General features: G+C 39.2%; 1 protein-coding gene across 13 annotated transcripts in view; it reads right to left on the reverse strand.

The window, feature by feature from the left end:
- Positions 1–24,017, reverse strand: part of MYO3A (myosin IIIA) — a 121,125-nt gene that overhangs the window by 12,261 nt on the left and 84,847 nt on the right. For 6 of the 13 annotated variants that reach the window (XM_030487622.1, XM_030487580.1, XM_030487590.1 and 3 more), the window contains 12 exons: positions 22,151–22,304; positions 21,219–21,307; positions 19,348–19,477; positions 16,840–16,919; positions 16,133–16,210; positions 13,931–14,136; positions 11,735–11,846; positions 10,087–10,249; positions 8,448–8,534; positions 5,326–5,449; positions 3,226–4,195; positions 2,401–2,539 (listed from right to left, as the gene is read on the reverse strand). In XM_030487622.1, the coding sequence (XP_030343482.1) occupies positions 2,401–2,539; positions 3,226–4,195; positions 5,326–5,449; positions 8,448–8,534; positions 10,087–10,249; positions 11,735–11,846; positions 13,931–14,136; positions 16,133–16,210; positions 16,840–16,919; positions 19,348–19,477; positions 21,219–21,307; positions 22,151–22,304 (2,332 nt within the window). Of the gene's footprint in view, positions 1–2,400; positions 2,540–3,225; positions 4,196–5,325; positions 5,450–8,447; positions 8,535–10,086; positions 10,250–10,911; positions 11,224–11,734; positions 11,847–13,930; positions 14,137–16,132; positions 16,211–16,839; positions 17,158–19,056; positions 19,228–19,347; positions 19,478–21,218; positions 21,308–22,150; positions 22,305–24,017 lie in introns of those variants that run through there. The other 7 variants (XM_030487695.1, XM_030487642.1, XR_003991589.1 and 4 more) reach the window with 7 other exon arrangements.

The raw sequence follows: 24,017 nt of genomic DNA on the forward strand, positions 1-24,017 counted from the left end.
AAGAGTAAGAGCAGTAATTTCATGGGTTTTGTAGAGGGGCTTGGAGGAAATCAGAAAAACGCAAATATAGTAGCTGGAATTCCAGGACTTGACAACAAGAAGTTAACAGGTATTACTGCTTATAACATTAATGTGCATGCCTTTTTACTGTCCTAATTATACACAGTGTGAGGATATAATGACTCAAGTTTTGGATTTGCATATAGAATAACACTGCTCTTTAACATTCTGGTTAGTAGTTTTTAGGTATTGTTTATTCATGGGATGTTTACAACTGCCAAATTTGGAAATTACAGTTGATGGTGCAAGTTCTTAGCAATCTGGAAAAAACAGAGGGATTATTCTGGCACAGACCTAGAACTAGGAACTGGAAGAGACTGAGAACTTTACAATTGCAAATGCCTAAGTCCCGCCAGACCCACTGAGACAAGCAGTTTTCATCTCTGGCTGACACTAAACAGTTTCTGAGAGTCTGGTAACCTGGGATTGTTGCTATTTCAGAGACGATGGAAAATGGCTGTATTCCGCTTCTGTGATTTCCCCAATTTTATGCTCTGCCATGCATCTGTACAACTCCCAAACCAGATTTTGTATGTCCTGGATGCATGGTGCTCAAAAGACCACTCCGCTAGCTGAGAACAACCAGAGAGCAGAAGTGCTTGACTACCTTGCTTTTCTCCAGTCCTATGCCTCAGTGTTCCCTGGCTTGCAAAGAATAAAGATCGGCCAGTGAATACTGTGTGCTCACCCAGTGCTACACAGGTGCCCTTTTCCTTGCAAAGACTGACCATGAAACCCCTATAAGTAGTGCTGTGGCAGACTACAGCCGGGGGAATCCTGGATTAAAACCCTGCCTGTCTCACTGCTTCGTGTAGCTGAAAAGGTCCTGAGCTGCAGCAGAGCTCCTTGTACAATGTGAATTTCATTCTAAATATAGAAAATTATCTTCCTGAGATTTTGTACTTGAACTGTCATTTAATACTTAGAAGGATGGGCACCATTACTCATCTGGAGTATAAAGAAAGAAAAAAATTGCTCCCATAATGATCAAATTCCCCTCACTTCAGGCTTTCACCTCAAAAACTTGCAGTGGCCATTTGTGCATCTATTCTGACACCACAGTAACCCAAGGCTCACTAACAGTCCAAAGGTGCAGTCCTGGGATGGAGCCATTATGTTAAGCTGAAAGCATTTAGCAAGCAAATAGAACCTACTCAGAAATTTGAGCCACAGGGAATATTGTTTACTCCAGGAACTGTGTGCAGCTTGCTTTATGCATTTTTATAAATACAAATAAATTCACTTAAGAACAACTTAACCTTGTGGATTTAAGATTCATTTAACCTTTTCGCTCATATGTTCTTTAAACTGCAGGCTTTGCATTTTTATTAAAATAAGCAGTTTTGAAATTCTGAACATTTGTTACAGCATGCCATCCAGCTGTCCCGCAGTTCCTCCCCTTCTGTGGGTAGCAATGTAATAAATGTTTTATCAAGCTGATCAATGGCCTACCCACAGATGAAAGCAGGCAAGTATTCCTACCTGGCATATAGCTATAAAATACAACTTGTGTTATAGCTGTAAAATGACATATAAAACTAGTGAAGCTAAGGAAGAAGTGTAAATAAATTAAAAGACCAAAGTAATTGCAAATAGGTAAATACCACATGATTTATAGAACAGCTAAAGCTCAACAATCCTTGCCTTTATAAGGGTAGGACAGCAAAGGTAGCCCTAGAGGGAAACCTGCAGTAAAAGCCTATCCTGTAAATGTGTGTATACAAATTGTACTGTAACACATAATACGGGCAAGAAGTCTGGAAGGCTTCTCCCTGTTTAATAGACAGTGGATCACTCACCACATCCACCTGCTTCACTTTAGCATGATAGTCTGCAGTACATTACCTTAAGTCTTTGTTTCATGTAGTTATCTTACTGTGCTTTGGTCATAGCTAGAAAGGAAACAGTTTTCCTGTTGTGTGGATTATGTTCAAATGTGGAAAGAGAAAGTTCACATTCCACACCAAGAAAGGTCTTTCAGTGGACTGGTTAGTCATTATAAATATGGCCATGGGGATGTGAGAAATCACGGCTCAGGTCCCTGCAGCCATTGCTCCATACCCTAGGTGAGTGGCTGAGCCTAGTGTACACTGTCAAACCTACTGTGTTGCAGAGATTGAAATGTCACATCATGGGTGGGAAGGCCAGCAGAAGGCAGTGCTTGACTAGAACCCAGCTGTCCTTCCTTTGTGCTTTTTTAAGGTTCAAGGGCTGGTAAAAGACACATTTGTTACATCTGTCATCAGTAGCCACGAAAGTTGTATGAAGTACTTCGGCCAGCAACAGACAATAGTCCTGTTTACAAATGAAAATTCTGCTAACAGGAAGGTTCAACCTTACCTGACTGGCAAACATGAGAAGGAAGTCGGCCATTAGCTTGCTTATCTTTGGGCAGCATGACGGGTCTCAGCTGATGTGACAGTATCATTTCATTCAATTTTTGCTGCAATGCTAAGTAGTCTTCGGATAATTTTGATATCTGAAAAACACAACACAGGATTTACATTATCATATAAATAAGTATATATGTTCCAAGGTAATCAAAAGCAAAATAGTGGACTAGAGAATGAATTTAAATGGTATTGCTACACCTACTGCAGTGTAGACCCCTACCACATTTACCTCCCCATCCTCCTTAAAGAGGAAGAAGAAGAAAATGAAGTAGAAGAAGAAAAAGACTCATAGGAAACTCCACATTGCCACCCAGTCTTGCAGCTATTTCATATTGGTTCACATACATGAGTAGCTGATACCTTGCTGATGCAAATTAGCTTCTACAGCTGTAGGCATCTCTGCACATGTGTGAGTGACTGACATTAACACAGCAACTTTGAGTTTCACTTAGAGACATTTTGCAAGTTTACTGATTTAAGGGCGTTGCCTGGTAAACGCACATTTCAACAAAGGCAAAGCTTCTGCATTTAACTTAAACTGGGTTAAAACTAATAACATTTTTTGCCAGTGCTCTTTGTCTTTCTTCCTTCTTGAAAAGGGTATTTTCTCTTGCAGCCCAAAATACGCATTTTTATAGAACACTCGTTACAAAATCTCAGTCTTAGTTTAGAGAGTAAAACCTTGGTGCCACTGAAGCCAGTAAAAGAACCTTGCCATTCTGTCACTGTTTGGAGTATTATGCTCAACATACGTAGCTTACAAGCTTCTTACCTGTCGTGAAAAGGCTGCTAAGTCACAAGCCTCTTTCTCTGAGTCTCCCTTTGGTGTCTTAGAGTCTTCAGCCTCTGTACTAGTGCTTTCCCTATCTTTTGTTGTCTGGGGATTATTATTTTGAACATGGACTGCTTCTGTTGGCTCCTTTACAGTTTTCTCTTGACTTTTGCAAGGTAGTTTCCCTTCTTTTCTGAGTTGTCCTCTCCTTCTGTAACCCCGATAAGTACTCTGAATAACTACTGCTGCCTTCTCTTGGTCTTCAGAACCTTGTTTTTCTGCCTCAACTTGCTTCCATGAGCCTCCTAGTGACTCTTTTCTTATAATTCCTTTACATCCTGTAGGCACCACTGCTTCATGTTTCAGATGGTTTCTTTCCACATCCCTGTCAGTCCTGGGCTGGACCGCAGCAGATTCTTGATTTTGCCCAGCTGCACTGAGTTTGTCTTGATTATCTTGCTCTTGCTGGGGGCTAGGTCCAGCTGTGTTTTTGACAGATTTGTTGGACAACTCTTCCAAAGAGGCCTGCTCTTCACCTTCCCCAACGTTTTCTACTGCAGGGTTCTGCTTCACAGAAGCTCCCTCTCCTTCAGTAAATGTTTTCTGTTGGTCCTGTACATTCCCTGTGACACTGGACCCAGAGCACTCACTGTCAGTAATAACATCAGCTTCATCTTGAGTCTCTTCATTTGCTGCTTCTTCCAGTATATCATTTTGAGCTGGCTGCAGCTGTGCTTCAAGGAATTCCACAGCAGATAATTCTTCCTCTGCTATTTTTTTCTGCTGTTCCTCTATTTTTTTACAGACCCTATAGCCTCTGTAATAGCTCTGAACAATGATAGCTGCTTCTTCTTCTGTTTTAGGAAGGGTCCTCTTCACTCCAGATAGACTTTCCTCATTATCTTGAAGTTTTTCATCTTTTTCACTAATGGGTGCTGCATTTTCAGTTTGTTTCTTTCTAAGTGATTCCCTGAATGGAACAGAGTTTAGGGCAAAAATTATAGCTAAAGGAGATAAAAGATAGTGACAACTTTACAACGACTTTTGGTGGTGCTTTTGTACTAAATGGCAATTTGATACATTGAAGCATGGGAAAGATTTAGCGCATGTAGCTGGAATTAAAGATAGCAAACTGATTGCTGTCTTTCTGATTATTATTATTTCTTAAGTGAAAAGAGATATCCCTGTTAAACTCTTCATGGAAAATTGCTAGAGGGACAATCTAGGCTGAACGAGGGCTGATAAAACAATAAAGAATGAATTTAAATGTTAACAAGAACATAAGGCAGACGCTTTTTAGCACCTCAGGTATGTATAAATACACACAATCCTAAATGTGTTCATGAAAGAAAACTTCTTCAAGTCACACTCACACTAGAAATGCAAAAAAGAACAATCCAGGGCACAGGTCCAGGTCAAATTTAAAAGACCTATTCCCTAAACTGTCTTTGTTATGATCAATATCACTTCAGTGCCAGGTGAAATGCCACCCTATTCCTTCCCTCCGAAAGACTCTGGACTCCTTCACAACTGTTTTTCACCTCCCTGGACTAATCTCCACCTATTTAAATGCTATCACATTAAAAAACGATGGTGATGAGCAAATGCTGCTAGCTCCGTTTCGGAGATTGGTCCTACAATCACACTGCAGAGATATTTGGAATGTGATTCATCTCACCTGACTTTTAGCTGTTTGATCTGAGCAAGTCATCTGAATTCCTGCTGTCATCACCTGTACTTATCTCAGTGACTTAAGATGACAAGAACAGTTCCTTGCAGATACCTATTTCTCACTCCTGTCTGAGTATTTTTTATGATGAGCTACTTCCAAAAAGATATTAATCTATCGATTACATTAACATTATAGGTAAGCACAATATTGTTGATCTTTCCTCTAAATATGCTTTTATTCCCTGGGCTTAAAAATATGAGAAAATTGGCTGCTGACATTAAAAGCCTCCACATAAATGTACATTACCTTTGCATCCATACCTAGAATAATCCTAATTTGCTTTACTTTTAGCTTATATAGCTGCTTTTCAGCAGTGCAGTTACTGAAAGGAACATTTGAGTAACATAAGACATAGAAAATAAATCTACCTCTTCCTTTTGAAGATCTTCCTCTCCTTATATCCCTTGTAGTGAGACTGAATTGTTATTGCTGCTTTGCTTCTTGCCTCAGTTAGTTCTTTTCTTTTCTTCCTGAGTAAGTATCCTCTGGCAACTGATTGATACAAATTGTAATACAAAACAACCTTAGGCAACAAGCAATGGGTGTCCCAGACATTTCAGAGAGTCAAATGGTAACAGCATTAAGCAAAAAACAATAAGGAAATACAGACTGGGGTGGTTATTACGATTACGTTTCATCTGAAATTATTCTGTTCCGCAAAATTTTTTGAGATTTCAGAAAGCCATACCCATTTTACATGAGGATACAAACAAGCTCTTTCTTTGTGTTTCATTGGGCTAAATTAAATACAGAAAGATGCAGAATAAAGTAGAAGCATAGTGCTATAGATGTGCCTGTAGAGCACAGCATTGTCAGCTTCATGTACCTGCTTTTCCTGATTCAGCCAATTGATCTGACTCAGTCTTTCGCTTCCCTGGGAAACACCTGATTATCAGACTATAGAGATTACCAGGCTCTCTTCTGGCACAGGCTTGGAATTAGCTGAACATTCAATAGATCAGAGAAAATCTGAAAATTTTATAGCTCAGCAGTCACAGAAGTCTTAGCTCATGCTTTTTTTGCAAAGATTAATTAAAAATGAAAAGGCTCAACATAAAAGATGGCTAAGCTCCACAGTAACCAGGTGCACCATGGCAAGGGTACTCGCTACTTGTGCTTTGTGGGAGGCACAAGTTCAAGTTTCTGGTCTGAGCCAGGATGAGTAAGGACTCAAACACAGTCTTCCCTGAGACATGAAGCTGCTGACTACTTGATGCAGTTGCCAGCACATAGGTATCTAGTGCCAGCTGAAATGCTCCAGGATAGCCAAGGCATCTTCTACATGGAGCTGGCAGAAAGAGACAGACAGGATTTTCTGGAGAGAGAAAGTTCGGTATACCACATGAAATAAAGCTAGAGGTCAGACGAGATAACCTAGGGAATCTCAAATGATACTAAATACCAACATGGGGGCAAATGAGCTGAGCATTTGGTGATTTTGAATAAAATTAATCAAACTCTAGGCTCTGCCGATTTTAGGAGGAGTTTATACACCTAGGTCACTTTCATACATCTACACTGAAATGTTTTAATGAAAAACTGAATTGCATTCAGAATGTTGCTTCAAAAATTCCTGAACTTGCAAAGAATTTCCTTATGGAAACTGACACGGTCTCCACAGTAACGTGATTTGGACAAGTCTGCAATTCCAGAGATTCAGCACAAATCTGCTAATCCCTGGCAAATTAAAAAGAGCATTTTGTTTTCTCAAAATATTTCTGTTGAACATTAATTCCCAGATTATGGGCATAGAGGATTTGGGTGATGTAAATACCCTGAGCAGATGGTAGATATGGGAGCTCTTACTTCAACTCTGCTGAAAGTGTTTTGCATCACAGGAAAAGTCAAACTCACTTAAGAATGGGAAGGGAGCATAAACAGTCTATTCTAACACATTCATTTAACTTGGTACTAGGTTTTATTTGCTTTAGCATTCCCTACTCATAATTTAGGACAACTTGAGCTCCATTAGGTGCAGTGGTTCAGTATAATGAGCACTGTATAAAAGGGACATAAATTACATCTTGATAATTGAATACAGGGTAAAGAAACCCAAATACTTACTGGAAGTAGCACAACTGGTTTTTATACTGCAGTCTGACAGAGCCTTAGGAAAAGGCTAATTGTAAATCACTTGGAATACTAGATTCTTGGACTTCTGAGCCAATCGTCATTCCATTTTCATACAAAAGCAACTCAACAGGAGTTATTTTGAAATAAATGAAGTTACATTGTCAGTGAACATGCCAATATAAGCTACATTTGGTCTTTTTAGACTTATTCTGGTTCACTTTGAAGTTTCCTGAGAACTTTGTTATGAGATCATACCCGTTGAAGCTTTGTTTTCAAACTGGAAGAGGAGTTTTGTATTGCTTTAGAAATAAATGTGGTTGGGGAAACACCCAAAAACCAAAAAGCCTTTTTGTTCTGGCTTCTCATGCACTGAAAAAAGTTGAAATGAAACTGCACAGAGGACAGAGAAAGTAGACAAGAAGCACTGGAGAGATCAACAAACAGAGCAAAGTGGTAAATTCATACTTTTGCATTTGTTAAATATCCTACTATAATTAACAGCTTTCAGATGTGTAATTATTTTGGGCACATCACTCGATTTTATTCTGGTTTTAGATATTGTTTTCTACACTGATGAAGTTCTACCAACTGCAGTGAAGTGCTCTTCAGCAAATGCTAACATAGGCTCCGTGCAATTAACAGATGCATCTGACAATGATTAAAACCAGCACTGGTGTTAGTGTATACTCATGAAGACATATCTGAGGTAGTTTAAATCTAGACAGACTGGATACTGGCAGCACTAGCTTATATTTGGGGTTGCCACCTTTGTAATTCCTAAAGTACTGCGCAGAGTTGTGCCAGCTATTTTCAGATCAGTGCCTCTCTAGATGTAATGCTGTTGATTTCACAGCATCTCTGCAGGGATGGGGGAGACAGAAACAGGGAAGAAAAGGGGATGTCACATAGCATACATCTGATTATTTTATTAAGGTGATTATTGCTGCAGAAGAGAGAGAATAGGTTGGATTGAGCGATGGCAAAAAAGAATCAGAGACATGAGTGAAATTACATGTTGTAGTCTTCTCAAACATAACTATTATTGGTACATAACAAAATGTATTCATGATAGAATAGCAGGCATACACAGATTATATGCAGAAGTGTCATATGGAGCTTCAACAATACTAGACGTAATGCTTCAAGATATCAGACTAGGAGTGAAAAGACTTGCTATGGCATTTAACCAGCCCACTTCGCAGCTGTGGAAAGTGCCTTTAAGCCACTTTGAGGTACAGGTAACAGAATACATTGACTGGTTTCAATCACTGTATATAAATATATAACGGATAAATTATGCCTCAGAATGTGTAAATGAGCACAGTCAATCAGTGTGGCTAGGTAATAGCAAAGAATCTGGATCAACATATTGTGTATGAATAGCGCATTAAAAGCCAAGAAAGCAAACAGTTCTTACTTGCTTGAAGCCTAGTAATATACTCTTCCACTTTTTTATTACGTTTTGCATTTTTGTATTCTTTACGAGCAACAAAACCCCTGTAAGCTGAAAAGAAATGTCAAAAATTAAATAACCCATTAGGTACATAAAAAGCTGCAAGAATAAAAAAAGTCTGCAACAGACCTCCATGAAAATATTCATAAATATTTTGCACGCTTTATATTTCAAAAATCAATGGCAAAGAAGAACAAGCAGTAAATCTACATAAAAACTACGTTTACTCACCAAAAAAGTTATTATGAATGAAATAAATACAAAACACAAGAGAATGAGAATGTAAAATAAGATGATGTTTGAAATGTATTAAAAATTTCAGTTGATGTCTCCATTAACAGTGTAATTGGTCTTATTATCTAGGACAGTTAATATATTTTATTTTCATTATTATATTATACAACCTTGTCAGAGCATGTCAGAATACTATTAATAACGGTATCATCTATGCAATCATGTCCTTCCATTGTTAAAATTGCCTTTTAAATGTAACATTGATAAATGTAACTTCAGCAAAGAGATTGTCATAACCTGGTTAAAAGAAATTTTTCTTCACGGGAACAGATATCACCAAGTATAGTATTAGTTTGCCGACAACACCAAGCTGTGTGATTCAGTTGATACGCTGGAGGGAAGAGATGCCATCCAGAGGGACCTTGACGTGCTTATGAGGTGGGCCGATGCCAACCTTATGAAGTTTAACCAAGCCAAGTGCAAGGTCCTGCACCTGGGTCGGGGCAATCCCAGGCACTGCTACAGGTTGGGCGGAGAAGAGATTCAGAGCAGCCCTGCAGAAAAGGACTTGGGGGTGTTGGTTGATGAGAAGCTTAACATGAGCCGGCAGTGTGCGCTTGCAGCCCAGAAAGCCAACCGTATCCTGGGCTGCATCAAAAGAAGCGTGACCAGCAGGTCAAAGGAGGTGATCCTGCCCCTCTACTCTGCTCTCATGAGACCTCACTTGGAGTACTGCATACAGTTCTGGTGTCCTCAACATAAAAAGGACATGGAGCTGTTGGAGCGAGTCCAGAGGAGGGCCACGAGGATGATAAGAGGGCTGGAGCACCTCCCGTATGAAGACAGGCTGAGAGAGTTGGGGCTGTTCAGCCTGGAGAAGAGAAGGCTGCGTGGAGACCTCATAGCAGCCTTCCAGTATCTGAAGGGGGTCTACAAGGATGCTGGGGAGGGACTCTTCCTTAGGGACTGTAGTGGTAGGACAAGGGGGAATGGGTTCAAACTTAAACAGGGGAAATTTAGATTAGATATAAGGAGGAAGTTCTTTACAGTGAGGGTGGTGAAGCACTGGAATGGGTTGCCCAGGGAGGTTGTGGATGCTCCATCCCTGGCGGTGTTCAAGGCCAGGTTGGACAGAGCCTTGGACCACGTGGTTTAGGGCAAGGTGTCCCTGCCCATGGCAGGGGGGTTGGAACTAGATGATCTTAAGGTCCTTTCCAACCCTTACTATTCTATGATTCTAAGTATAAGGTATTTTGTCAAATGTAGCAGCAGGAAAACAGCAAAATCCACATCCAGCATACACATCCATCTATGAACTGTACACATGCACTAGCTTTAAGCAAAATGTTATATGTTTTAAAGTTATTACCTGATTGTATTTTAATAGCACTTTGTTCCCTTTGCTCCTTTATCTTTTTGTATCTTCTTGAACCCAGCCACCCTCTGACACAAGCTTGAATCAAAATAATCATGTCGACTGTCTCCTTCCGCATTAAATTTAGCTGCTCCACATGATAGTATTTGAGGAATACCTTAAAGAGTAGGCAGATAAGCAAAAGTTTTAGTCACCTTCCCAGGCCCTGTATTCACCCAATCCATTAAACATCAACAAGAGTTACAAAAGTTGGTTTCAAATCATGAACAGACTCTTCAGCTGTGTGTGGTACCTAAAGGATCATTCTTGTTAAAGAGAGCATTTTAATTACTGGGGGTATTAGTTTACCTTACTCTTGCTTTCAACACCTTTTGTCAGCCCCTGGTTATTCATATTTTCATGGGAAGGTGTTTTAAAGTCCCATTGCAAACTTCAGTCTGTCACTACAAATCTGTTTTCAAAACTGTGAGGCTGGCAGTTTTGTTAACTGTACAAATCTGATGTATGCCACATAAACATGATCCAAACCTGAAACTTCAAATCTGAACTTCTCTGCTTTCCAATTTTGAATCAAAGGCATTGTTTATTTACTAAATTGCTTTTATCAAGCATGCAGCTCATACAACCCCTGAAAATCCAGTCCAGCACAATGGATACAAACACATCCCTGCTATATATTATGATAAAATATGTAGAAAGAGCTTGTGCAATTAAGATAATAATTATGCTTACTTTGAAGAATTCACCTGATCTTTGGTCACTTGTTGGCACAGATAAGGGTTAAACCTAATCAAAGTAAACGTAAGCTATATATCTCACATTTCAAGATATTCTTCCTTTGGCTGCATGTTGTCCATTAGCCTCACTAAAACAGCAGAAGGAAATAAAGGCTGGGGAGGAGGTAACTTCATGGCTTCTGTCCCACCTATCCAGGAAGATGTCTCAGAAGGAGAACAGTTGTTTCTTCTACACTGAGGTGATTTCAAATAGTTTAGGATCCATGTCTCTATCCATATCCTTCCTGGGCACTTCTGTTACATTAGCAAATAAAAAGACTTGGTATAATGCTTGTCTGATGCTTCTGTTCTCTGTCAGACTTCCTGAGATCTGCACACTGGGAAGACTAGTGACCTAGAACCAAAAGCAAGTATGGGAACAGGCGTGTTTCTCTTACAGTAAAGTCTTATCCCACTTTACATACACGGGATCATCCTGCTATCTCTTCCCCCAGTGCTCAGGAGAGTTTGCCACAGAGGCCTCAGGCTGGAAAACCAAAATCTTTTCCTCTCCCTCTGTGGGTCTGATTGCTCCAGGGAAGAAGTATAATTTCTTTTCCTTAAGAAAGCTTGGACTAAGCACATTTGGATCCTTATTACCATATTTTTTAAAAGAAAATGCAAGCAGTGTCGTTGTCACATACTGCTTTGCACTGTGGCCTCACTAAAGCTCATCAGAATTTTAACACTTTACAGGTCAGGATTTTAGCCAGATATGAGGGAAGAGCATCCAGCAAAGGTAATTTTTTTTTTTTAAACAATAGAGACCAAGAGCAACTCCAACCAAATCGGTAAGAAACCAAATTGCTTAATAAGTTAAGAATGACATACTGCAATAACGCAGATACATTATATTAGAAAATTACTTTAGTTTTTCCAAGAACCCAGTTGTCAAGGCGGGCTTTTTCCAAGATGGCAGCACAGGTTTCTGGACTGACTGGAGGATCATCATTTGTTTTGTAACAGATGAGGTAATACCTAAAGACAAATATATGATTCTTTATTCAATTAATAGTGAGCAATAGTTGCAAATACATTTAAACTATTTATTTAAATAATAAAACAGTTGCATGAAAGAACACTGAAAAAACCCTAAACAGCACATGAAAGAAATTGCTGTGGTTTATATGCAGTACTGAGAAACTCAGCCAAAACTGGATGAATGACATATTGCATACCCTGGAGAGTTGATTAATTCTGTATCAACACCAGAAGGCTTTTAAAAAGCGTGCAACCCAAGTAGAGCGCACCAGTTCTATGCTGCTCTGGCTCTCAGTATTCTGTGAAAGTGATTTCAGTGGCAAAATAAAAATATTTTTAAAGCTCTTCTGCCTAAATTATCTTATTCATATCTACAAATGTAATGGAAATTTCATATGTTATCTCATGTGCTAGACCATCTACCTTTGAGATAGTTAACATGATGTGAGATGCATCCCAGCTCTTGCTACCTCTTTGGATTTAGTTTTCCAGGTCCTTTTGGAACATATACATGCCATTATGCCACTTCATATATACACATTTAACCTGGCAAACTCATAACTCAGACTTAATTCTGACTAGGAAAAGAGGTTCAAGAATAAAAATTACCCATAACTTATCAACTCAGCTGCTGGGTAGGAAAGTTCTTGTGTGTTCCAGGACTTTCCCAAATGCTCCATAACAAACTGAATGGTACCTATCTTGGCTTTTTTAATTCAGGAAAATTACATAAATTATGTGTGCTTCCTGACAGTACTTTCTGCTTTTCTTCTTGTTGTTCAGCCTTTATACACAAAGCTTGAGTTGCACCAGCTTTACACAATGGTAAAAATTTCCTCATGGAATAATAAAAAAAGAGACAATGTTGATCCCTGCATTATTACCAATTCTTACAGCTCCTTTTTTTTTTTTTTTTTACTACACAATGAATTGGCTTATTTTTATTCAAACAAAATAATTTTGCCATTATCCCAGGTCTACCTGTAACTCTCAACTATTAAGGAAAAAACAAAAAAAGGACAAGGAGATAGACACTTAATAAAAATCCCTTTTTATCTGGGGGCCATATCCTCAGTGCTGTTGATTGCACAGCCACTGCAACCAGAGGCATGCTTTCTGGAGAGCTACCCAGTTATGTTCACAGCCTTCCTCTCTTTTACCTGAACAATAAATTTTTTTAATAAAAAGGAGTGACCAAAAGCCACAGCACATCTTGGTGCAGTGATAACTGCCTTTTCCCATGCAGCAATCTTCCAAAACAGTAACAATCCCAGGATTATTCTTTCCAGAAACAGTGCTATAAAAATATCACTTTGACCTTCCTCTCTTTCCTTGTGCACTCGCAAGCACTCTGCTGCTAGCTCTTTATTTCTAGTGCACTACTACTTCTAAGTGCTTCTGTCTGAAAGGGTGCTGCTTGCTTTTTTCCCGTTTTGGTGTTCATTCCACAAATCTTAGTTCTGATTGAGGCAAATACTCAGGGTCTTTATTTGTGAGAGAAAAGTACAGATTAAATGGTCAGGATTGATTTTTTGGGGTGGAAGAAGAAGAGATAGTTAAAGGATTTATAAAATCATAGTGAGTTCACTACTTTTCTTCTTAATAAGTGACTAATACTTAGATATTTTATTTTAAACAAAACTATGTACTCAATGAACTTCTTAGCTCTGGATGAGCAATACCAAATTATGATCCACCCTGCACAGTGCTGAATGTCAGGAGCTAGAGAAACTGTGGTGCCCTGTGGATGGTAATGCTCTGAATTCTCAGCTTTAATTTGAAGCATTACATTTCTAAATCTAAGTCTTTGAGAAAAACTTGCAGATTATAAGTAAGACAATTTTTACTCAAATGCGCAGGGAGCCTGGAACAATCATTCTGAGATACATCATCTTCCCCTACTAGTCCAAAACAGGTCACTAATCTTGTGCCTAAACTACTCCTTGTCATTCAGTCTGTAATCTTCTTTATCACAGAAAATGACTTTGTATTTTCTCTTTAAAGACCACGCCAAAGATACTGCTGGTGCTTAGCAAACACTGGGCAGCAATGACAAGAAAGAAAAAGGCTTCTTATGTTACCGTTTTATGAAGTTAGCGAAGAGTATACGGTGTGAGTAACCCTGTCTTCGAATTCTTGCTGTCTCCAGAATTCCCGTGTAACGCAGCTGAACCAACACTTTTTCTTTATCAAACTTGTTTGCCTGCCGGTCGTTGTTTGGCTTGATGCACCTGACAAAATGAGGCTGGCCGACAACCATTTTGGATAACAAATCCATCAGAGAATACTGCAAGAAAGTAACAAGATATCTGCCACCAGTTATAAAACTTACATATAGGTCAATGTGTAGCTGAAATTTTATTTCAAATGATTACAATCATGACCAAACCCATTTAAAATTCAGTAAGCTGGTACTTTAAGGGTAGATGAAGTAAATGACCCAACAACGACTCTAGCTTTGGTAAGATCTTTAAGTTACTAGCATATACTACTTGAGAGAAACACTGATTCCAAAAGGATGTACCAAATTCCACCCAGAACATTCTCAGAGCCTTGTTAGGTAATTACAGCCCATTTCTTTTTCCTATTGTCACCTATTTGAAGATCCTTATTCACCCAGAGAGAAATCATCAGTCTATGCATGGGAAGTGGAAGAGCAGTAAGCCAATAAATACTGCCATCCCTTTGTTAGACTGGAGGAAACTAAGGCCAACCCAAAAGAGAGGCTGCTTAAACTGCTCTGATCTAGCACTTCCTGTTCATTGTACTATAGGTGCCCTCCCAAGAGGAAACTTTTGAGGAGGGCAAAACTAGAACACAAAACCACAATTCCAAAGTTGCACTTTTTCTACCTCACCAGGGTACCAGGCAGGCAGAGAGGATGTAGTTTGTAGCTGCCCATGCCAACTGAGGTGAATGTGGCTGTAAACAACCTTGACTGGTGTTTTGTAAAACTGCTTCATGGGAGGATCTTATTAAAACACAAATGAAGAGGCTCATTCCTCAAGATTCAACCTGACTCAACAGAAAGAGGCAGCCAGGGGGTAATGCAGTTCAGCAGTAGGTTGGATACATGAAACTAGTCTAGGATGTCAATAGCCATATGTTTCCTATTAAAATGTGCAATTCCATTCTGGACAGATGCCACACCATGCAGCAAAGTGCTTAATTAGCTCCATCACTAGTGTGCCAATTGAACACAAACAAGTGGGACACACTAATGGATTTTTTTTTTTCCTGCTCAGTGTGAGGTGGTAGATGCTTTTCTCAATCACCCACAGATTTCTGTGTATGAGTAAACCAGTGGGGCTGAAGCAGAATCCTCATTTAAAAGCATTAGCTAGCATGATGTGAACCGGGATTTCCACTACAGAAAATAATAACAGAAAAGTGTAAATATAATTAACTCATTTGCAGCCTCTGAGGCTAGATGTGCTGCTAATATACTGAATCACAGACATTACGTTTGAGTGAGATTCAATAAATTTTTCCAGCTTGAACTTTAAAATACCGTGCAGCTTTGGGCCACCCTAATACTACCTAGGCTGAAATTATCCTTTGCAGTCCACAAAGCTGTGTAACTGTACCTACTAATCAGAGATCTTGCTCCTTACTATTCTCTGTCATAGGTGTAAATGAATTCTTACAGGTCATGAACATCACCTCAGCCATCTTTATGTTTTTGCTGGGAGAGATGACTAAATAAGAGTTGGAAATTCAGAGCTGAGCCCAAGCGCACCACTGGAGGAAAGTGCTCTTCACAGCTGCTTTCTATTGCAGGACCAGCAGCACATCCAGTGCTTGGGAAAGTCAAGAGCACTGCTGAAGGAACCTTAAGGATGGACTCAGGACAGCTTCCGAGCAGTGACCATGAAGATCTTTCTTTGGAGCTCCTGCTTCAAATTAACTTTCCCCTCTTGCTCTTTAAACTCTGAAAGAAATGCTATATTCTAGCATTTCTGATCTAACTTATTCATGTTAGATGTCCACTAATGTCCAACCTCCCTTTATCTCCCTTGATGGAAAAACAAGCAAGTGGGAGATTAATATTAATCATCATACATCATCATGACAGAAATGTGGCTGTGTAATCAAGCACAATTAAAGATGAAACATCACAATCTCTAGATACTTGCACTGCACAGACCACTGTGCCATATATGCACTTCACAAACTCTAAATGGATCACTGTTGACTCTAAGTCAACAGGTGCATTTCAAAAGGTGAAAGAATAAACTTTCATTCTACTCTAGAAAAACTTATTAAAAGATCTGGTATCTTACTCTGAAATAAGAAGCGACTGTTTGTGTTTTCATGCTGGTTGTCTCTCTTGGATGATGTCCAGTATCTCCTGCTTCGTTCTATAAAGATGAAGAAAGAAAATGACACTTTTTATCTCTGTTGAATCTGTAGGGCCCTTTCCAATGCGATGACGAAGCACACCTCACAGAACACAATTAGTCTAAAAAAAAAGTATTCTAAACAGAAAAAGTTACAGCATAACTAGCACAAATCAGTTACACCAGTACATTACATTACTTTGCTATATAATACATGAACGTTCACACACAGAGGACACAATTTGATAACAGAGCATCTAAATAACTGCCACAAATAACCTGACAGTGTTTGAGGTCCCATCTGTTACTTCATCATCCCTGTTATTTTGGCAGTTCTCTAAGGAACTTGACCATACTCCACACCAGTATTTTACTTTTTCATTTTGCTACAATACAGCTGGGAAATAATATTTTTTTTCCCTTGAAGTTGTCACAAAACTATAGCCAGAAAAAAGGGAAATGTTAGTTTTTACCTCACGGAAGGAATATGAATTGCACAACACAAAGATATCCAGCTAAACAGAAAAGAAAATAGGGGAGGGAGAAAAATCAAGGAAGGGGTTACTCGCTTACTTTTAGTACCAATAACAGTATTGCCTTTCTAGTTTAGACTAGCATTTAATGCAGAATCACAAAATCCATTTTCTTACCTTTGTATGACTGATTGATTTCTGCGGGGTCCACATTTGGTAACTAATTGTAGTTTTGCTTTTTGTGTGTGCCAGGTTACCTATGGGAAAATGAAAGAAAGCAACCTACCAGAATGCTTACATCTCAGCTAAACAAAAATCTACGCTGAACCACCTTACTCATGCCCCCAGTGTAGCGATATGATTATAAAGGTCATTGACTTATCTGGAGTATGTCCTCATTTCCCCTTTCACCCCTGGGGTGGAAAAAGCTCTGAAGAAGTTGCATGAAGATGCAACATGGGCTGAATTTTCCTCCTTCAGCACTTATGTCACCTACTAGAGTAAAAAAATAAATAAACTGCTGCAGAAGGTAAGAAAGATACATCTTAGAGCATCCAGCTGGTTTTACCCTAACTATGTTACTGTACTATTCTAGTTCTAAGGTTACATATATATATGTTAAAAGCAACAATAAGCACTAGCACCCTTCTCTGGCCCTGAGGGCAAGTGACATGTCACAACTCAAGTCTATACAGCTAAAGTCTATACTTAACTACTCCTTTAACCTCCTGGTAAAAATAAGGTTCTATCTTTCCACAGAGCTTGTTGGAAATCATTACTGGCCTGTGCCTTCTCTTGAAGTGTGCCTGGGTGTTTCTGGGAGACTGCTAGCTGATATGATCCAAAACTGTCCCAGGAAGGCATGCTATCAAATAGTCAGAATGGGAAATCCTGGGTCATTGTTTCACTTGCCCTGTTTGGTTTATTAGCATGGACCTAGTCTTCTGACTCTAACCTTGGAATTCTTAATCAAGTAATATCTTTATTATGATGACTTAGAGGACTAGGTGCATTGGAGTGGTTTACACAGACGCTGGTCTAAAGGAATAACGAAAATTCTGCTGAGCTTTCCATCATGTCACTCTATGTTGATAAACCCCAGCCACTGCTGCACGCTGCCGCTGCTCCTGCTAATAACATAACACTCCTGGAAACTCACTGTCCTCTGTAATCTCTCTGTGCTCAGCTACTATCACTAAGAGTTGGATAAGAGTTGGATAAACAGCTGCAAATATACAGCATGCTGAGCTAATGCGTCATATATTATATAACGATATCGAGTGCTAAACTTCCCTTGGGCTTAGCTGAATATCTCAGGGTGGGAAGAAAAGAGAGGATTATTCACACCTAACTTTAGCTATCTGAAAGTGAGGTGTCTACAGGATCTCTGTTGTATTCAGTGGACAGAGGCACCTCCAGAGATTTATCCCATCCTAAGAAAAATCCCTGAGGTAGGCAAGATGGGTTGGACTCTGGGTGAACCTCTAAATTTCCACTGATTCTAGATGAATAAGTTAGATCAGAAATCTAACTTTTAGTTGGTTATACCTGGATGGTTTGGGTCAGTTCTGAAAGGCTACACAGTATTTCATGATACTAACAAGAAGAGTAAAACAACCTACAGAGTTATCTTACAAAACATTACGTAAGTCTTGGGATCAGTTCTTGGGACCATTTGAGCCCTGACTTTGGCTCTACAGAAATTATAGTTTAGTATCCTAGCAGATAATAATAAGTCAAAAAGTTCAGGCAAGGACATTGAGTTTAGTGTTTTCCCAGGAACACTGACTTTAAGTAGACCTTCAAGACCAAATTTTCATTCCACCAGCAAAGCTCCCTTTGCAAAGAAGGGAAAGAATAGGAACCTTGCCAAAACCTCAGATTCTGTAAGCTGCAATAACATTTTAGAGAAATTTCCATTAGGTTTTTCCAATTCAGCTTTTCTGTTCTGCTGCAATCTCCCATGTAGTTGTACAAGAAAGTAATGTTGTAAAGTACTTATTGTATGCCATCAGTGCCATCACACAGGGAATAATACGAAACAACTGCAAACTGGTTTTAAGGAGACTTATCCATCATCCTAAAATGGCAGGTAGGACACTGTGCAAGGCCTTGGTTCAACTTAGGTGCAACTTAGGAGTAATTTCTGCAGAGCCAGTCATGTTCCTCCACCCCAATTTATGAACTCCTTGAGGAATTGCTCACTACTAGTACCACATGAAATAAGCTATTGTGAAGGCCTAAAACACCAGGGAAATAGAGGAGCGTCTCCTCACTCTTTGCAGCAGATATTAGGAGCCCCAACCTTTGTTTTCTACTACTTTAGAGAAAAATTGCTCTGAGACAAACCAGGCAATTTCTATATTCCCCGCCCAAAAATGGCCAGTGACTTACCCGATCCTTTCTGTTCAGTCCTCAACTCAAGGGATGCACTTGATTCCCTGTCTTGCTTCCCTACCCTGAAGAGAGGACCCTGAAAGAAGCCTCTACCACTTTCTTGGCACTTGACCAGACCAATCCCTCCCCTGAAGCTCGAGATGGCTGGGGCTCCATTCTGTATAGATTCTAGGGTTGGAAAGTTAAGCCACAAAGTGTATAATGTCATCAACAAGTGGTCATATGAAACCTAGTGGTGGTCATCATGAAGGTTAGAGAAGAATAAGAAGATTACCCCAATAGCAATACCTGTTTTTGTAAGAGGATGGGTTACCAGCTGTCGCGTCAGATTGTTTTCAGATGATCGTAGTAGCAGCACAATATCAGCTGGCAGAGTATCTCTATTTTTTGCTAGGAATCCACTTGCATTATATAGAACCTGTTTAAAAAGTGCATTTATGCATCTTCCAGGCTTTTGAAAAGTAATTATAAATTTAAGCACTCGGCATGCTTAATGGAATGTGGCTTTTAATACTATTTGAATATTTAATATTCTTTTAATAATTCATATTCTCTGAATAAATCAAGACACACAAATAGTTTTTCGGCCATCAGGCTCACTCTTGCTTACAGTCTTCCTTTTGATCACTGTAAGTTCTAACTTTTCAATACCGAGAGCTGTTATGATGCAGATCACTAAAAGCAAATCCAGCATTCCGAAGTAGCTTGAGACATTTGTTTTCCCTAATGAAGATACCTTGATATTAGTTTTAGCCAGTGTGGATTTATCACTAGGACAAGTGTATTGTAGTCCTCCTTTACACCAGTACATATATAAATGCACAATTAGCAATGCACGTGATTTCAGTCATAACACACAGGATTAGCCATGTGACTGTACAATTTTCTTGTCCCATTCAGGCCGTGCTGTACTGGACTTAGGACTTGCCACTCTTCCTAAAGATCTCTGTATTAATTGTAGAGGAAGTTTACAAAATCACAAACTGCATATGGAAATTGGAAATTTTTCTAAAAATTTCAGAAATGGTGTACCTCACTCAAAATGTACCTTTAGGTAAAGGTACACCTCACTTTCAGATGCTGTAAAGGATCCACAAGAAAACCTGGCCTGCGAAGAAGGGTAGAAAATACTGACATATTTAATTTAGAAAAAAACCTCACAAAACAACTAGGTTTGTAAAGGAAGAGGGAATAAACGGTTCTCCAGTTCTACAGTAAACAGGACTAGTAGTAATGAACTTACATCACAGAAATGGAGGTACAAGCTAGACAGTAGGAGAAACTTCCTAATGAAAAACCTTGTTGAACACTGGAAAGGTCTGATGGAGCACAGGTGGAATCTTCCTGTATCAGGACTGGTACAGGAAGAGTTGGCTCTCCGCTCCTCAGCAGTAAGTATGCTATGCTGGTGATGAGTAATTCAGCTGGAGATGAAGTTCAGAGGAGCTACTGCAGGCCTTTTGTAGTTGCTGTCCTACAGAGGGAGCAAGTTATCTTTCATCAGCTGATGGGCAGTATATTGCCTCTTTCTAGGCCAGCTGCTCCAGCACTGTTTCCTATGAGACAGCAAAGCTCACTCTTTGAAAGTGCTCAAGAGGAGGTGGGAGCTCTTGCTTTCACAAGGCAAGGTTCAAGTGACCAGTGGCATCTTGCTGCAGAGCAACAGCAACTCCTCCTGAGTCTGAAAAACATGTGCAGCAAGTCACCTTGTACAGGAGGGCAAGATGCTCCTCACGAAATTAAGCAGAAAGCAGGGTCTGAGCTATCTATCCGGCTGATTACAAAGTACAAAACTAAGCAAGGCTGATAGGGTAGTAGAAAGAATGGAGCTGGATCCTGATTCAAAGCAGTGGGAAAAAGCATGCACAGGACTTTGAGGAACTAAGGGGAAGAGCACTGAGTTGCATAATGGTTATGTTTTGGTTCTTCTATAATACAGTCATTTACCTGGTGACATTTAAGAAAAATACACTCCTGCTGTTACTTCTTTTTATGAGGGAAAATAACTTTTCAATTTACTTTTAATGTGTAAGGCACTGCCAACATTTCCATGTCAGGTCTGAACAGATGAAGGTTGAGAACCAACCCAGCTGACAACTTCTGTTTCCTACCAGCCGTACCATTTCACAATCCCCAACTAATATCATTAGTTCTCTTACCTTTCCTGCATAATGATAAATCCCAAAGGTTAGATCTACTCTTTTGGGTCTCCAAAAATATTTTGACTTCAAATTATCTTCAAATTTTTCTGAAAGAAAACACATACCTTACTGGAGTTACTGCACAATAATTGTCTTCTAAAGCTGTATCTCTCTAAGGATATTGCCTGACTTCTCAGACAATGTGGAGGCACAAAACAGTCTCTGATATTTTCAAGCACAAAGGTACCATAATGGTCTTGTAACAAAAGGCACAGGGTAGAGAATATGGGAGCTCTTGGATCAGTTACTTACTTTGTACCAATTGAAACAATGTAGTAATTCTTCCTAAGGATTCCTTAGGGAATTGTAAGGAAACATTTACCAATTGATTGATCTGTACTGTAGACTAAAATGTATGAGGATAGAAAGATAACGAGCCCATATAATTGCTTTAGTATGGGCATTGTTACTAGATGTTATTAGGTTTTGTGATTGGGTGTTGGTTAAAACTCTCATCTGACACTATGCACATTCAAAAATGAGTAAAACAAGGATTTATGTGCACAGGAACCCCACTGAAACATCAACTTCTCAGCAGCACTGAAATATTCAGGATCTGAATTACAACATATTTAGGTGTCTTAATTTGAATTTCTGAATAAAAACAGTGATCTTGGCATATGACCCCAGAGTTTTAACTCAGTTTGATCTTTATCTTACAAGCCCTACAGCTAAGAATTCTTAAAGGCAGGACAATTCAAAATCTGGATCAGCAGCCTAGGTTCATTTGTACTCTGGATGTTTCTCTATCTGCCTCCCTCAAACATACTGTGAAACTGGAGTGTGGGCTTGCTAAAAACATAACTAGAATATAGCCTAAACTAGAGACATCAAACAGAAATCTAGCAGGGAGACATCCTGCAAAACTAGGAAATAAATCATGAACTTACCTACAAGTGTCTGATCTGTTGCTTGTGGGAATCGACTTTCCTCATCCAGCAGGGACAATAAACCCATTGGTTTCTGCAGGAACATATCCAAGAGGGGCCTGTTGTCCTCATATTCTATAACTCTTGCATCAACACCTTCATACAGGTATTCATTCTGTAACAGCCAACAGAAGGCATGCTTTGTCTATGATACAGAACTGCTTCAGAAAATAATTCACCATCTGTCAATTGTAGCAAATTAAAACTACATTGAAAAAGTATTCCCTGGGGCTAAAGACATCAAGGATTTTCAGGAACAAATGTCAGCTGGGATGTATCACATTGTCAGGCTATAGATTTTAATTTGCCTCTGGATATGTACGTGCTTCCTATGGCATATTTGGTAAAGCAAGATACTTTCCAGGAATATGCAAGAATTAAAGAAACAGAGTTGAAGAAGATGAAGTATAGCATTTGCACTATTTACTTCCCTCAGCTGCAATGTAAAAACTATTTCTTAATCATTTAGAGCTACATTTACATTCCCAATTCATTGCTCAGATCTATACGATGTACAATGGCCAAGATTTACAAAAGTGACTACAGATTATAGGGGCCTCACTTGTTTGATCCCCCTCTTCAAACACCTGGAAAAGGTCTTATGTGGAGAAGAATGGTGTGTACACTTTCTAATAATTAAAGAACTATGTACATACTTTCTAAAAATTAAATACATAGTTTCAGGTTGGCCTCTACAACACTTTCACTCCTTTTAAGGAACCAGGGAAAGGTATTCAGCAAGATTAAAAAACAATAGAAAAGCTGGTGGGTGTTTTTTGTGGGTTTTTTGTTTGTTTGTTTGGGTTTTTTTTTTCTCCTGAAGACTGCAAGTATCTTTGAATTCCTACTAGACTGAGAAAAGCCTGGTAACAAATGCCGTGTCCACGGTGTGTTGCAATGGTTTTATCTTTAAAACAACTTAAATTATAGCTAAAGAATACAAGAATGACTTTCTTCATGTCCTTTAGCAAGGCCAAGGACAGCCATAGATTTACCAAGAGAAGGATGCCCTACGGAATGCCACCCCTCCATTATTTTTGCCTGCATTACATAGCGCAATAGCAGTTATCCACTGGGCAGAGCTCCCATAGATTCCAGGGCTGCCTCCACTCCTGTGCAGGCTATACTATGAAACACTTAATTAAGCCTTTTGATCTACTTTAAAATCCCTCTTCTAAATGATAGGACTTTATGAAAGTATTATATTAATGTATGGTGCAAACATCACAGTTGTACTATCCTGAATTCATTGTGAGAAGTGTCATAAACATGAATGATGGCTAATATTAATGAGTTCAAAGACCTCTAACCCTGAAAGACCTCTCCATATGTGTCATTCACTCATGTCTGAATGAGTGAAGAAGGTGTTTCAAAAAGAAGTTAACTGCCTTATACAACAGAAAAGCACACATTATTAGACTTCATACCTCTTAATCTCTAAGCAAGAGAGAAACAGTGAAATTAATAAAATCCATAGCACTGTCCTTGAAATACAGGCCAATAAATAAACCTGCTGGTCCATTTGAAAGAAAACATATAGAGAGAATATATACCTAAATGCTTCCAGTATCCTGATTAATCTAATTTCCAAGGACACTCGTCACTCTAAGGATAGGTTATGGCTCAGTTTATATGCCTATACAAGGGTGTAAGCAGTAAGAATCTCTGTTACAGCCCCATGAAGGCTCCTCGTCTCAGATGCATAACATTAACTTCATTCACGTTTCCCCTGGAGCAGTGGACAGGTGGAGTTTTGCTTTTTATTTTAATCAATAACCCAAGTAGCAGAACAAGACAGGAGAGTAATAAATGTATCACTGATATAGGC

The sequence above is a fragment of the Strigops habroptila genome, chromosome 1, assembly GCF_004027225.2.
Source record: "Strigops habroptila isolate Jane chromosome 1, bStrHab1.2.pri, whole genome shotgun sequence".
NCBI lineage: Eukaryota > Metazoa > Chordata > Aves > Psittaciformes > Psittacidae > Strigops > Strigops habroptila.